Source organism: Phoca vitulina, unplaced genomic scaffold, assembly GCF_004348235.1.
Source record: "Phoca vitulina isolate PV1807 unplaced genomic scaffold, GSC_HSeal_1.0 scaffold24, whole genome shotgun sequence".
In the NCBI taxonomy this organism is placed as follows: Eukaryota; Metazoa; Chordata; class Mammalia; order Carnivora; family Phocidae; genus Phoca; species Phoca vitulina.
In genome coordinates, this window is record NW_022589727.1 from 28,294,144 (window position 1) to 28,309,893 (window position 15,750).

The 15,750-nt window shown below is 39.3% G+C and overlaps 1 protein-coding gene across 8 annotated transcripts in view; it reads left to right on the top strand.

Annotated features, from left to right (window-relative positions):
- PTPRM (protein tyrosine phosphatase receptor type M) overlaps window positions 1-15,750 on the top strand; it is a 799,041-nt gene that overhangs the window by 285,076 nt on the left and 498,215 nt on the right. For all 8 annotated transcript variants that reach the window (XM_032421158.1, XM_032421157.1, XM_032421160.1 and 5 more), the window contains exon 3: window positions 9,601-9,872. In XM_032421158.1, the coding sequence (XP_032277049.1) occupies window positions 9,601-9,872 (272 nt within the window). The remainder of the gene's footprint in view (window positions 1-9,600; window positions 9,873-15,750) is intronic.

Below are 15,750 nucleotides of genomic sequence, written 5' to 3' on the forward strand. Positions count from 1 at the left end.
TCCACAAATTTTACAGGCCCTTGAGATTGTGGTTCATGTAAATGTTGGTAAACGTAATGGATCGGATTTGTTAATTCTGTGCATTTTTTTTTTCTTTCTGTGCTGAATACCAAATATCTAAAATATGATTACAGCTAAGCTCTGAGGTTCTTGATGGAGGAATTGGTCCAGGTTTTATTGTTCATAGTTTTCAAAATGCCCAGTATATATGGGCGCTCAGATGTATCCCACTGTGGCTAAAAGTGACCAGGTAAGGCGAATGAATTTATTTTGGGCAGCTCAGTATTTTATGAATAATAAATAATATAAATACCCATTCAGTTATGCTCTGAATCACTAAGCTGACAATTGCATATCTTTTGGGTATTTAATATAAATATCTTGAAGCAAGTGTTTTACGCGCATTTTCGGTATATGCTATGTTTATGATGCTTATTACTTAGGTGTATGCTATGCTTTAGCTATGCTTATTATTAATTTTATAGCACCTAGATTGCTGTGGCATTCCCTTGGGGAGAACAGAGTGCTGGGTCCTAGCTGGTCTGACTTGTAAGAAGGCTCCTGCCAGATGGGCTCGTCCCGTCCCCTTCTCCCAGTGAGAGTGCCACCTGGACTGGGGAAGTGAGGAAGTAGCACAGTTAATTAGGCAGTTTTGCTGGGGTGTTCCTGTGAAATGGTGTTACTTCTTTACCATCTTACTGTATGTTCACCAGCATATTAGGACTGTGGCCAAAATTAGTGCACCTAACAAATCGTCTCGCCATTTGTAATATTGGAGAATCCAAGAGAAAGACAAGAAGAGAGAGGGCAAAATAGAAAGGTGGATATGATATTTGGGTGAAAAAATATTTTTTTAAATTAAGGTTGTACTTTCTAATGGTTGCAAAATAAATATTTCATGTTTATACCAGGTGACATTTTTGAGAGGGGCATAGAAGAGGCAGTAGGTGAAGAAGGATGCGTGACACCTGGTCTGCAGAATATGGATGTGGCTGCGGATGTGGTTTCATCGGGCTGGAATGGGTGCTAATAAGTGTTTTTAAAGTGATGGTGGCACCTCCCCGCAGAGGCTTTGTTCCTTTGGAGTTTGCTCCCTGAGTTCATTTATTTCTCCACAGGCTTTCAACTTCCTTATTTCACGAGGTTTCTCATCAGAAAAGACTTATTCTTTAGGACCATTGTTAGTGCTGGCCGAGGGAGCAGGAGGAGGGATGTAATCTGGTTTTTTGGTATTTGAAGGATGAGATCAAATTTAAAATTACAAATTAAAAATATACAGCTCTCTTACAAAGGCAGCAGAGCAGAGTGTGGATCTTGTTCATTTTGGTTATTGGGAGAGGACTTGTGGTGTGATCTTAAAGCATCCGTGGACCGTGGAGTCAGCTGTGGGCTGCTTGCACCCAGCACTCATTTACTTCTGTACATTGCAAAATGAAATAGTAGAATAGGAAATATGAGTACAATACACATACACATGATAAGAAAAACATTTCTTCATGGAAGTTTTGTGTCTATGTATGTTTGTGGGTGTATGTATATAATGTAGGTATGCACACATAACATCACACGTGTATACTGGGGTGCATATACAATATTTTGGTACCATGATGGGGCCACATGTTTGAAAAATGTTGGTTTTAGAGCATTTCATTTAGAGCCTGAATGTGAAAAATTCAGATTCCCTTTAGCTCCATCAGATGCTGTTGGTGGACCCTTTGATGAGCGAACTGTTCTCTGTGTTTCTGTGGGTCTTTATTGTTGGGGGGATTTAATGAGATGGGATACATGCAGCCCTTGGCCCAAGCACTGGCTGGCACATTTGATTCCCTGCATTCTCCTTTTCTCCTTAAGAACAGCCAAGATATGTTCTTGGAGCTCTCTCCCTCTCCTCCTTGCCTCAAACCTGGTTCTTTTTTGAATTCAGCCTTGCTGCTACCTTTCCATTCCCCATGATTATAATTGCCTCTTCTCTCTCCACTCGCTTCCCATTCTTCTTTTGTGTTTTCTTCGACCAATTTCTTTCACAGCCAAAGGGCTTGGCTTGATAGCCTTCATCTTTGGGTTAAGAAACCAGAGAATTTTTTTTCCTTCCTTTCTTTCAACTTGTCAGTCTCAGTCTTTTTCTCCCACGTTAAGAAAAAAATGTACACTTGGGTACTTGGGAACCCGGCACGCTATACAATTCGAACTTCAAGCCTGTGCCACTTGGTGTGGTGTGCACATCAGAGCTGGTCAGCACATTGTTCCTGCCCATGACCACTATAGAAATTGAGAGCAAGTCTTTAGAAAATTTTATAGAAATTTGACAGTGTTTTTACATTTATTTAGTACAATAACAAATTTGGGCTTGTGTTTTGCATGTCTTTTTCTTCTTTTTTGGGAATCCATGTTTATTGCATTTTATATACATTTGATCTGAGATGTGTCAAATATTTTTTCAAAAATGGTCCTTTATCGTAGATTGTTCGAGAAGCACTTCTCTAGATAACTGAATTGTTACAGCTGGTGTATATAATAGGTCAGAAGAAAAAAGAATGGCCCTGTAAACTAGAGGCAGGATGTACACCTGCAAAGATGCAACTTGTAAGCTTTCTGTTTAGCTTTTGGATTTTAAATCTACAAATTTGAAGACATGGTCACAGAGGAAAAAAAAAAATGAAGACAAAACAGCCAAAGTAAGAGAAAAGCTAATGAACAGTGTGCTTTTACTAAAATTAAGAGGCTACAGAAGTGAATTTTATAGTGGCATTAATATTTGTGGGGGTGGGAAATTTTCCCTTCTTGCCTTTGTCAGGGAGGAAAAATTTTCTCCTGAGCTTCAAGGTTTTTTTGGCTGGTCTAAGGATTAAATTGACGTGAGACAGATTAACAAGAGAAAGTAAAACTTAATTACATATGTACGGGGGGGGGGTGTTCCAAAAGAATATGAAGCCCACAGGCAGTCAGGTAGTTGAGGCTTATGTGCCCTTCAGAGCTAAGGAGAAGGGAGTGGCTGTCAGGGACTTCAAAGAGAGGAAAGACAATTCACAGGAAGATGAAAAGAGTAAATGTTTGGCAAACAAGTGTTTGGGACACAGAGAGGAATGTCAACAAACAGACTTTTCTAAGTTCCTCCCTGTCCACTACACCTAGTTCATATTATACAGTAATTATCTGTGGTGCTGGCTTACCCACCGGAGCAGCTCCTCTATCTAAATTCTCTTAGGCATTTAGGGGGAAGGTCAAAGTTTCTTCCTGAGCCTTCCAATTCTTCAAAATAATCCGTATGTCAAAGAGACACACATTGGGGTGGCCAATTTTGCTCCTCTGCACCTTCTAGGTTCTTTGACTGGTCTAATAATTAAATTAATATGAAACAGATTAACAGGAGAAAACAAACAGAAGGTTAATATTATGTATGCTTGCTGTATATATGGGAGAGACCCTAGAAAAGGAACTTTCTGAAATGGCTGAAGCCATCAGCTTGAATACTGTCTTCAGCTAAAGACAGAGGATGTTGGAAGTGGCGAGTCTGGGAAGGAAAAGCACAGTCAACAAGTAAGGTTGTTATGTAAATTTAAGTCTTTTTCTTCATTGACAAGAGTTTCTAGAAATTTGGTTATTCCCCTCTTCCTGGCACAGAAAGGGAGACACTGTTACAAACGAAGCTTCTCCTGGTAAGTGTCTCTCAGGCAAGGGTAACTTCTACTCAGTTTTGAGAGCTTCACCTGTTTGTGCTGTTTCTTAAGAATAACCAACTACTACTAGGTATTCATCCAAAGGAAACAAACATAGTGATTCGAAGGGGCACATGCACTCCAGTGTTTATAGCAGCAATGTCCACAATAGCCAAACTGGAAAGAGCCCAGATGTCCATTGACAGATGAATGGATAAAGAAGATGTCATACACACACACACACACACACACACACACACACACACACAATGGAATATTGCTCAGCCATCAAAAAGAATGAAATTTTGCTGTTTGCAATGACACAGATGGAACTAAAGGGTATTAGGCTAAGTGAGACGAGTGAAAGACAATTTTCATACGATCTCACTCATATGTAGAATTTAAGAAACAAAACAGAGGAACATAGGGGAAAGGGAAGGAAAAATAAAATAAGATGAAAATAGGGAGGCAAAGCATAAGAGACGCTGAACTCTAGGAAACAAACTGAGGGTTGCTGGAGGGGGGTTAGGTGGGGGGATGGGGCAACTGGGTGATGGGCATTAAGGTGGACACTTGCTGTAATGAGCACTGGGTGTTATATGAACTCATGAATCACTAAATTCTACCCCTGAAACTAATAATACACTATATGTTAACTAAATTGAATTTAAATAAAGAATTTTAAAAAAGAGAGAAAGAAAAAAAAAAAAGAATAACCAGCTTAAAATAATCCCCATGCCAAAGAGACACACTTGGGGTGGAAGATCTGCTCCCTTTCAAGTTCATAAAATGCTGCTTCTCCACCAGCCAAAGTATTTAATAATGCACATAAGTCTCTCTTCCTGCTGGATGATGGAAAACGCTCCCTTTTTTGTTGGGCACACAAAGTTTTTGAAAAGTACGAAGAGAATTCACGCAATTTCCTTAGCTTTTAAAAATCTAGAGCCTCTACCACACGGATGCAAATTTTAATGATGGGGTAGAAGGGAATAACTAATTCTATCTAGCTGTTGCCACTGTCACAAACAATGATGGAAGATAGTCCAATCAAAAGCATTTGCCAGTGGATATGATTAAGCTAAATTTAATTCACCGAAAATTCAAGAATGCGAATATTGCATGTTCTCATAACAGAGTTTTCCTTTTCAGAGAACCAAAATAATTATTCTTAAAGATCTTCAAAGCGTGCTTTAAAAACTGCCCCTTTTGAAGCCAGCTTTGTTAGGTGGAGTTCTTTTCATTTGCCTGCAATGTTATAGTCTCTACTTCCTCACTTGTGACTTAAGGGTGTTTTGTTATTGGAACACAAACAGAATTTCTATGCTAATTTGAATTCTGATTTCTTTTATTTATTGGCCCAGTTGGAGTGTTTTTTGTTGGGAAAAAAAATTGAGGTAAGGAAGTACCTACTGAGGGAGACCCAATTAGTCTTTGAAAATGCATTTCCTCACAGTCAAAACATTGAAGCAGGAGGTGAAAATTAAACATTCAGCCATATAGGGATATTTTTAAAAACAGACTTAATAGTCTAAAATTGAATATAAATGCCTTGGATCCTTTAAACATTGGCGAGTTGACTTTCCTTTCATAGCCTATAGGTGAGAAATTCAATTAAAAGGCATCTCTTCCCTCCCACCTGCCATTTCTGTATGCACAATTGTGCGTTTACCCCCCAGGATTCTGGGTTTGCCAGACTGTGCTAAACATAAGTGTTCACACTTTCTCATGTAAACTCACCATAAGACAATAATGTAGCACTGTCAGGAAATACTTGCATTGGCTGAAATGTCATCTCTAATTCGAAGCCATGAGGATAAGTCCTCATGACCACACATAGAAATAAAGATCCCCCTCCCAGAGCTTAAATGTAGAGGCAAGATCAACTGTGTTGAAGGTTTTGTAACCCTTCAATACTAAAGTTCCTCTCTCATAAAGAGAGGAAACTTAAAAATTACCATTTAGCTGAAATAGGATAGGACCAAGAAGGTTGTGAGGTGGGCAGGTGGAAATATATCTGCTAAAGAATTGAAGATAATTTAGAGAAGCCACGCATTTGGATGAAGTATGAGGAATACAGAGTAATAGTAATGCTGATCACCCACAATTTTTGAACTTGTGCTATTTGGCAAGCATTGTCCTAAGTGCCTTTATACATTAATCATTAATTATGGGGGCTACATAAAAATACCAATTGAGAGACTCTGGAGGAGAAAAAAAAAGGAACTCTCAGGTGACCATACCCCAGAGAAGGGGCTTGGTAAAGGGAGACTTTTCATCCAAAAACATGTGTGTGTTGATCATAGTGCTGCTCAGGTGGCTTCTCTAACTGTTGAAAGGAAGAAGAACTTTGCTTGTGACCAGTCCGAGCAGAATTGCTTCCTGAAGCCAGAACAGGTGAAGAAGATGGTGTGGATAGAGCTGGCGCGTCCTCCAACACCACACCTGTGTTCTTGGAAGATCTCTTGACTCATTTCGCAGAATCATACATTGAAAGTGATAGATTTTGTGAGAAAAATGGGGCTGGGGCTGGCCACTCAAAATCTATGCAATAGCTCTCTAGCTGGAGAACCAACAAAAACAGTAACAGCCCTTCTAAAAAGACCGGTCCCATCAACTGACATCTGGCCTTCAGAATCCCAGTGACTCCATTCTTCGCCCTGTACCCTGAGGCTCTGGCTTCCTCTTTCTACTGCAGTCAGTCCCTTCTAATAGAGCACTTTCTGCCAACCTAAAAATAGGATCCAGGGTTTGTCTTCTTCATCAGTCAATGTTCTTTCCTTTTCAACTCAGGAGGGGAGCCGAAGCTCCACGGTTTCTTTCTCTGTTCTTGCAGTTTCCCAGACAGCTTCACAGAAACCACTAAACTTCTTGGCACTTCCTCCCCTGAGTGAAGGCACTTGTGTGGGACTGGAGCTTTGTTCAAAGGTCATCATGTAGCCCTTTATTGAGATCAGTCAAAAACTTTAATGTCCTGCCGAAAGTCACACATGAACCCAAGGGACTTCTGTGTTGGATGGATGTCATGCCCCTATTTGCTAATCCATTTGAGCTAATCTGCATTACAGAAGCATACCCAGGTAACAAAACAGACTGTATTTTCTGGCTCAAAAAGGTTAAAAAGGAGGAAGGAGTATAAAAATTAGGATCATTTGTGTATTTGTAACTTACAATACCTGAATTTCACCTTGACCTCAGTTAAAAATTTCTGTATACATTAGACAGCTCAAACAGCTGAGAGAGCATTTTGTGCTGGAATGGTGTAATATGGAGGATTGGTTGCACAGCTAGGGGAATAGTATTTTAGGGATTCCTGGTGATTCCCTGAACAGTAATGGTAGGAAGCTTTCCAGTTTATACCAACATGTGAAAAGAGACTTGTCTGTTTCAGCTTCATCCAGGCATCCAAACTCGATGTCTCAGGATACAGGAAATACATGCTTTTGCCGTCCTTTGCGTATTGTCCTGTTTACCATCCATGGCTGCCTGAGTTTCGCTGATGGAAACACTGCAAGAAATACTTTTCTTGTACTAAAGGTTTTGGTGATTTAGCATTGACCTCAAGGCCATGTCATGGGCGGCCCTGTCAGTAGGAACATACATTGTAACTATGTTGCAGGTAACAGAGCCCCACGTGATCAAATACAGAATATATCTGCTTATATTTACTCAGAAAAGTACGATTTTTAAGTCGTGTTATAAACACCAACAGCCAGCTTTAGATTTGTGATGGGGTTGGTCTACCCTGCATATTTTGAAATTTTTTTTTTTTTTACATTTTATAGACTCTAGCTAACCCGAATCATTTCAGTGATGTTCTGTTGCCACCTGTCCCCTCTCTGTGCCCCCCAACTCATTCTTAAGTCACATTTGTAGTTCTTCCTTATTACTGGAATATATGTTCCATAGATAACCCTTCCTTGTGGCTTGGCTTTCATATTTCCAGGTGCATAACATTCATCTTTTGAAAAATTGCTCTATTTTCAAAGAGCGACTGTAATTTTCCTTCACTGTCATGAAGGGGTTTTGTTTTCTTCGTATACGCTCAAACGGCACATGAAGAAACATGGTGTTATTGGAGTGTAACAGGGTGAGTAGTGGGCTGGAAGCTCAGAGGCTCGAAGTTTTGGTTTGACCACGAACTCATCCTAAAACCCGGATAAACAGCTTCCTAATCTCTCTGTGACTCAATTCCTGTTTGTCTTGAATGCCATTACCCACAGTTCACCTTACACAGGGGCACTGTAGGGGTAACAGCCGAGGGTAAACATTTTCTGATATCCCTTAACAGTAGCCTATTAATTTATATAAGATATGCCTACATTTGGGTTTTTTATTTTGTCCTCATAATAATTCTTTGGGAAAGGCAGTCTTCTTTTGCTGCTTAGGAAATCACAGCTTGTAGACAAGAAAAAAAATCTACACTTGTTCTAGTAGTGTATGTATGTTTTTGGTATCTGTTGAGTATGTACTAAAATACAAACACACACAAACATACATACACACATACACATGTCCTTGAAAATTATGGTTCACAATATGGGAAATTTTTTTTTTTTTTTTTTAAGATTTTTTTATTTTATTTATTTGACAGAGAGAGAGAGACAGCTAGAGAGGGAACACAAGCAGGGGGAGTGGGAGAGGGAGAAGCAGGCTCCTGGCCGAGCAGAGAGCCCGATGTGGGGCTCGATCCCAGGACCCTGGGATCATAACCTGAGCCGAAGGCAGATGCTTAACGACTGAGCCACCCAGGCGCCCCCACAATATGGGAAATTTTAAAAAGAATACTTAACTGGGGAATAGTCTCCTCCTTCCAGTAGAAAGCATGAATCCAGCCATATGTGAATAGTATTTCTTTTTTCATCTTTATGTTCCAAATTTAGGTGTTCTTTCCCCTCAGAGTTTCAATACATTTTTTCCTGTCTGCCAAAAAGGCTTTATGATATTCTGTTTTCTGTTTTATCTCAAACATTTTGCTTTTATCTTTCTTTATATTTACATAAAGAAAGATGAAAGCAAATATATGATATATAAAATTCATATAATTATTTTAATTGCCATTTCTGTTGATCTTAGACATGGGGAGGGCCCGAGTGACACAGCTGATGCCAAGGTATCTGGAAAGCTTGGATCCACGTGGAAACTCTTCAGCAGTCATGGGTGGGCTGGTGCTATGGATGTAAAGATACACATTGCTCATAGAGATTTCTGAGTATGACCATCCTCTGATTGGCACAATGATTGCATCAGTAGGCTCAGTCATACTGGCCATGAAAACACCTCCACTATCAAGAAGTCATTTGTTATGGCAATGGGGGAGGGGTGGTGGCAATGAACTGCAAGAAAGTTATATTACATTAGCAACAAGGAACATTGTAGGGCCAGTAAAGTCTTCTAAGATTCCACAAATCAGGCCAATGTGTTCTCTCTCTCTCTAGGTTACACGAGAATATTAAAGGAGCTGCAATTGCCAAATGGTGGAGCTGTTAGAGAATAGTGTTGTCCCATAGCACTTTCTGAGATGATGGAAAGGTTCAGTATCTGTGCTTCCCAGTGTGGTAGCAATCAGCCACACGAGCCCATTCAGCACTTGAAATGTGGCTAGTGTGGCTGAGGACCTAAGCTTTTAATATTGCGGGTTTTTACTTAATTTTAATGTAAATAGCCACATGTGGCTAGTGACTACCAGATGATCAGTGCAAGATAGTAAATTATGCATATTTTTGTTACTTAGGAGACTAAATGCAGTAACTTCAAGGGAACTTTCCATTCACTGATCTTGAGAATTCTTTGAGGTGAAAAGGGGTGAAAGAGATGGGGCTCTCAAAGCCTAAGTAAGATACGTGACATTGCAGTGTCAACCCATCATGTAAATGATGGTGGCTTTGAGAGATGACCAGAAAGTAGTATTTCTGGTTGTAACTCTCCTTTGATTTTCTTTCCACAGGCTCTTTCATGCTGGTGAACACATCTGGGAGACCTGAGGGGCAGAGAGCCCACCTCCTCTTACCTCAGCTGAAAGAAAACGACACCCATTGCATTGATTTTCACTATTTTGTATCCAGCAAGAGTAACACTGCTCCTGGGTTACTCAATGTCTATGTGAAGGTCAATAATGGGCCTTTGGGAAATCCTATCTGGAACATATCTGGAGACCCTACCCGCACATGGAACAGGGCAGAACTGGCCATTAGTACATTCTGGCCTAATTTTTATCAGGTATGCTCTTTGTTTTCATTTCCTGTTTTGATGCATCTTCTAACTTCTGAAAATACAGTTTTTGTATTAGTATAATCAGAGAATGTGTAAGAAGTGTAGGTATTTTTTTAATACTGATGTTAGGGAAGCTTGTGCTATTTGGTAGGGAGTGTATTAAGTCTTTGTATGTTATCTTGAGAAATGAGTAAAGAACACCTTTCAAACTTGTTTATGCATATATTGTTTTAAGAAAATAAAAGAAAAATAAAAACAAAAATGTTGTTTTAAGTAACCTGAAGCAGGACAGGAAGCGCTATCTGCAAGTGCTATATTAAGTGGGCCATATCGGACCCACAGAGACATAGCACCTGATTCTAAAAGAGGAGACTCCTTTGTTCATGAGTTGCTCTCAGGAGTAAGTGAATCATTAAGAAGTGAGCCTGATGGACCAGGTAGCAAGGTGCAGGGTCCTGTTCCCATCCCTATAAGCAATGGGAAGAAAAGAACATATGTAGGATAAGTCCTTAAGTCCTTGTCATGGAGGGGCTGCTGTCCTGTTATTTGCGATGTTCTGTTAAGACCCACGTTACCCACTTGGAGTTCTCACTGAAAGTAACTAAAGGGTGGAGGCCAGGAACAGTTAAAAAGTGGTACCAAAGCAACCCTGACGTCTGACGTCATGTGCCTTCTGGCGGAGAGTGACTTGTATCACAGAGGCATCCGGACTCAGGATCAAAGGTGGAAAAATCGTGACAATGGCATTTGGTGCTTTTTTTCCTTTTGTCCACAGCACCTTTAAAAAATAACTTGATTTTGAGAGTACTCGATTAATTTCAAGCTAAAAGGATTCATTAGGAGGATTGAGATATTTTGCTTTTCTCTTTCTTAATTCCTTTGGCTTGCTCAGGAGCCAGCTGGAACATGGATCCAAGATCATCTCTCAATTTAATTGAGGTGCTTGGCTAGACTCAGGGAAAGGAAAACTGAGTCTCCTCAAGGGCTACTTGTCTTTCTAATGGCAGGAACAACACCCAGGAATCCATTCTGCAGGTTTGGTGTTTATTAGGGCAGATACATCAATCCCACTTCCTCTGCTCCTAGATTTGATAATGGGAATAAATGGGCTGTCACTGTTGTGCCTGATTTATCTGTGTACCCTTTTACCTGCAACAATTTCTAGAATTTAATGATTGAGAAATTCATGTGTCTTGAACAGTACACATGTAAATTGTTAAATAGTACACACATAAATTGTTAAAATCTTTTAAAGGTACTCTTCTTTTAAAAGTGTTAAAAATTTAGATAGGTCTAAATTTAGCAATCTACTGTTAGGAATTCATCCCAAGGAAATAAGGAAGAATGGTTGCAAATAATTAACTACAAGGATTTTCATGGCAGTTTATTTATAATAATGAAAAAATCAGAAGCAGTATTATTTCCATCATTAGAGGTTTAGTTAATTTGTTACCTCAGTACAAAAATGCATTTTGCAACAATTAAGAATAATGTCATGGAAGACCATTTAATGATCCACTTAAGCTTATGTTGTTAAGTGGAAACACTGGTATAAAACAATACATTCCACAATTTAAATTTTACATATTATATTTTTTAATTTTAAAATTATATTTATATGATTAAATATATATATAAAATAATGTGTGTATATATATATTATAAAATGAAGACTGTGCTGAAATAAACATATTAAAAAGTGGTATCTCCCTAGCTAATAGGGTAACAGGTGATTTGAACTTTTTTTCTTTATACCATCGGTCATATTCTAAATTTTCTCCAATATATATGTACTGTTTTTATGTATAAAACCCCAAAGAGTAAAGTAAAAAAAAAAGTTTTTCTTCTACAGGGAAAATCTCCTATTTAACAAATAACCTTTTTTATAACTATATTAGCAATCAGTGGTATAATTAAAAAAAATACGGCCTCTGGGACAAAATTTCTCCATCCATAGTACTAAAATGGAAGCAGGGGAAGTGGGTTTGGTTAAGCTAGGCTTCCAAAGACTTTCATATGCTGGACTAAGTTAAGAGGCTGAGTGTTTTTAGAAACTTCTTTTGGAGGAGACCTTCCCAAAGTCGAGAAGGCATAGGTGTGTGATGTTCCCACTGCCCCCCTGGCACCTGCATTAGGTTCTGCCTTCGCCCCCAGGCATCTGCTGGATGGAGGCAATGGGACAAACTTCTAGGCAAGATCAGAAGGTAGGTCTGCTCATATGTGCTCTGACTTTCCTCTCTTTCACCTTAGCACTGCCTACCCAGCATCTCTAGGAGTGAACTCTCTTGGGCCCCTCAGAGCCTCCAGAGTACAATGCATTGGTTTAGTTTTGACCTTGACCGCAATCCAGATCTTAAAGTTGGATTTTGCCTTTGTGTAAACTCAGGCTATGACAGAATACCAAAGACTGGGTGCCTCAAATGATAGACATTTTTTGTTCATGGTTGCAGAGCCTGGAAATCCTGCAGGATTCTCATAGAGTCAGTTCTTAGTGAGGACCCTCTCCCTGCCTTGTAGATGGCCGGCTTCTCTTCTCAGAGGGTGCTTAGCAGCCTTTCCTCTGAGTGTGTATCTGGAGAGAAAGAGCTCTTGTCTCCCCTCTGCTTCTTCTTAGGATGCTAACTATGGGGGCTCCACCTTCATGACCTCATCTAAACTGAATTACCTCCCTAAAGCTCCATCTCCAGATATCATCACACTGTGGTCAGGGCCTCAGCATATGAAAATGGGGAGGGACACATCATTCGTCCATAACAGCCTTGGCACACCTAGCTCAGACAGTTGAAATTAAAGGAAGGATTTAGTTTAATGGTCTTAGGAGATCAGCCTTTAAAAAGGAATTCTGGAACTATATTGGAAGTGAGGTGGTCTTATATATTAGGCCATTGTGATTTCCAATGAATTCTTCCTTTCTTGGGCTCTTTTGAATAAAATATTTTGCCACCCCCATTGTGAACCTCTGACCCCATCCCCCAGGCGCACCTACTTCCCACTGTCACGTCTCTTACATAATGAGCAGTGCATGACTTACCAAATCGAATCAGAACCTAAGTCTCACTCTCTCTTTTTGGTTCACTGGTTGATTCATTACGAATAGCTTTCTACTTTGGATTTAAAAGTGGATTTGTAGAGATTCTTTAATACAGCACTGCTAAGTTTTTAAGAATCTGGTGATCAACATCTGTAAAGGGTTCAGATCCACTGAAAGTGCCCTTGTTAATTTAATTTCTGAGCTCTCCAACCAAACATTAGTTTTTAAAGTTGTAAAGGCGTAGTGAAAGACATATTTCTCCTTTATCTGCTGGGCAGTAAACATATTGAAATCATTACCCTGATAGTAACACAAGCTATCAGGTAAATGTCACTCTGTAGATGCTACAGGAGAGATGCCAGCAGGAAACCTCCCAGACACTAAGCAATAGGCCTTAAAATCACCATGTAAGACCTAAATGAAGTTTCCCATTTGGGATGAGAAAGGCAAACTGTATTAACAAAGGTGAATAAGAAGGAAAACACCTACCAAATCCTGTTTCCGCCCCTGGCCCAAGGTGTCTGCCTAACTGGAGATGACCAGAAAAAAAGCTAGAAAAACCAGGTGTCTATGCATGGGCATCACCGCCCAAGGAAGGAGCTTCCTTGCATATTGTGGTCCTCAGCGCATTGTGTCTTTACTGAGAAAAGAGGGCTGTCAAATCCTGATGCTCTTAAAAATGTGAATCATGCCTGAGCCCATTGCACTAATTTCCCAAATAGATTTATCTGTAAGAAGTTCTGTGCTAGTCTAAGGATGTGAGTCTGCTCTATGTGACTGTAGTTAACCCTTGAACAACATAGACGTTAGGAGCGCCAACCCCCCATGCACTGGAAAATCCATGTATAACTTTTGACTCCCCCAAAACTTTACTAATAACCTACTGTTGATAAGAAGCCTTACCAAGAACATAAACAGTTGATTAACACACATTTGTATGCTATATGTCTTAATACTCTATTCTTATAATTAAATAAGCTAGAAAAAATGTTATTAAGAAAATCATAAGGATTTCAGGTCTCACATTTAGGTCTTTAATCCATTTTGAATTTCTTTTCGTGTGTATGGTGTTAGAAAGTGGGCCAGTCTCATTTTTTTTTTTTTTTTTTTTTGCATGTAGCTGTCCAGCTTTCCCAGCACCATTTTTTGAAAAGACTTTCCCCATTATATATTCTTGCCTCCTTTGTTATAGATTAATTGACCATGTAGGTGTGGTTTATTTCTGGGCTCTGTCCCATTCCATTGATCTATGTGTCTGTTTTTGTGCCAGTAACATACTGTTTTGATTACTACAGCTTTGTAGTATCGTTTGAAATCTGGAATTGTGATACCTCCCGCTTTGTTCTTCATTCTCAAGATTGCTTTTTGGGTTTTTTTGTGGTTCCATACAAATTTTAGTATTATGTGTTTTAGTTTTATGAAAATGCTGTTGGTATTTTGGTAGGGACTGCATTCAATCTGTAGATTGCTTTGGGTAATATGGACATTTAGCAATATTAATTCTTCCAATCCATGAGCATGGGATATCTTTCCATTTGTTTGTGTCGTCTTTAATTTCTTTCATCAGTGTTTTATAGTTTTCAGAGTACAGGTCTTTCACTTCAAAAAGGAAGTATGTTTCTAGTGCTGTTCTGTCGTTACTGAAAAAAATCCAGGTATGAGCAAACTCACACAGTTCATGCCTGTGTTGTTCAAGGGTCAACAGTATTACATTTTGAATCACAAAATATAAAAAATATTATTCTGGTGTCAAGTGGACATGGTTAATAATAGTAAACATATAAATGATGGCATCTTTAGGAAACAGGCCATTTCTGGGCTAGAAAGCTGAGGACAAGATAGTAGGACATGAACATCTGAAGGAATTGGGACCCTTGAGAGACCCTCTCTCAGTGCACAGGGAATCTGCTTCCCCCCAGACATCACCTCTACATTAGAGAATTTAGGCTGCAAGATACAGTAGAGAGATCTAAAACATTAATACAGAGTGAACATATACTTGAAATATTACTATGTTAAAATATTTTATATTCGTATAGCACTTTATTTCTAAAAGATGCTTTTCACATTTTATTAAGTAGCTTTGATATAATGAGTTAAGATTGATGAATTAACTGTTTTAAAGGAATTTCATATTATAGTATTATTTGGAAATGGGTAGCATCATAGTATAGTAGAACATATGATTTGGGTTAAACAGAACTGATTTAAATATCAGCCCTGTTTACTACAAGTTTGGGCAACTGACTTAAACTTATGGAACCTCACTAATTATGGAACTAAATATAAAGGCAGTGCAGGGTGTAAAGAGGAATGGCAAAGCACAGTTAGGCTATTCTAGCCTTTCCATAAATAGTGGTAGTTTATTGAGATTAAGATTATGGTAGACAGAACAAGGGGAATAGCTAATATGAGTGCTTTCTCCCTAAGTCACTCTTTAAATGTGTTTAGTGGAATGGCAGAAGGTGCTCAGTGAAAAAGGGTTACAGGAATGAATCCTTCCGTGAAAGTAGGTGAAATAAAGTGAACCGGGTTTCTTTCCACCAGAACATTCCAGAACTTACTGTCATATAAAAATGCGAGGTGAGGTTTCCTGAGTGTTTCTGGTATCAGCCTGCTCTGGACTTTCTACCATGGGAAGCAAGTGCTCCAGATAACTCCATCTGGGGGACTGACACACTGGGCTCCTTCCCTCTGTCCTGTCCTTTACTCTCTTTTTGGTCAGGATCTCTTTTTGGGTTTTGGCTACTACCCACTAGTTTTTTCTCAACTTGGTCAGAATCTGAGTTTTGCAGCTGTTGGATTTGGAGAGGTTTTCGCTGAAAGTAGACACCACTGCCCCATGTACTTTTG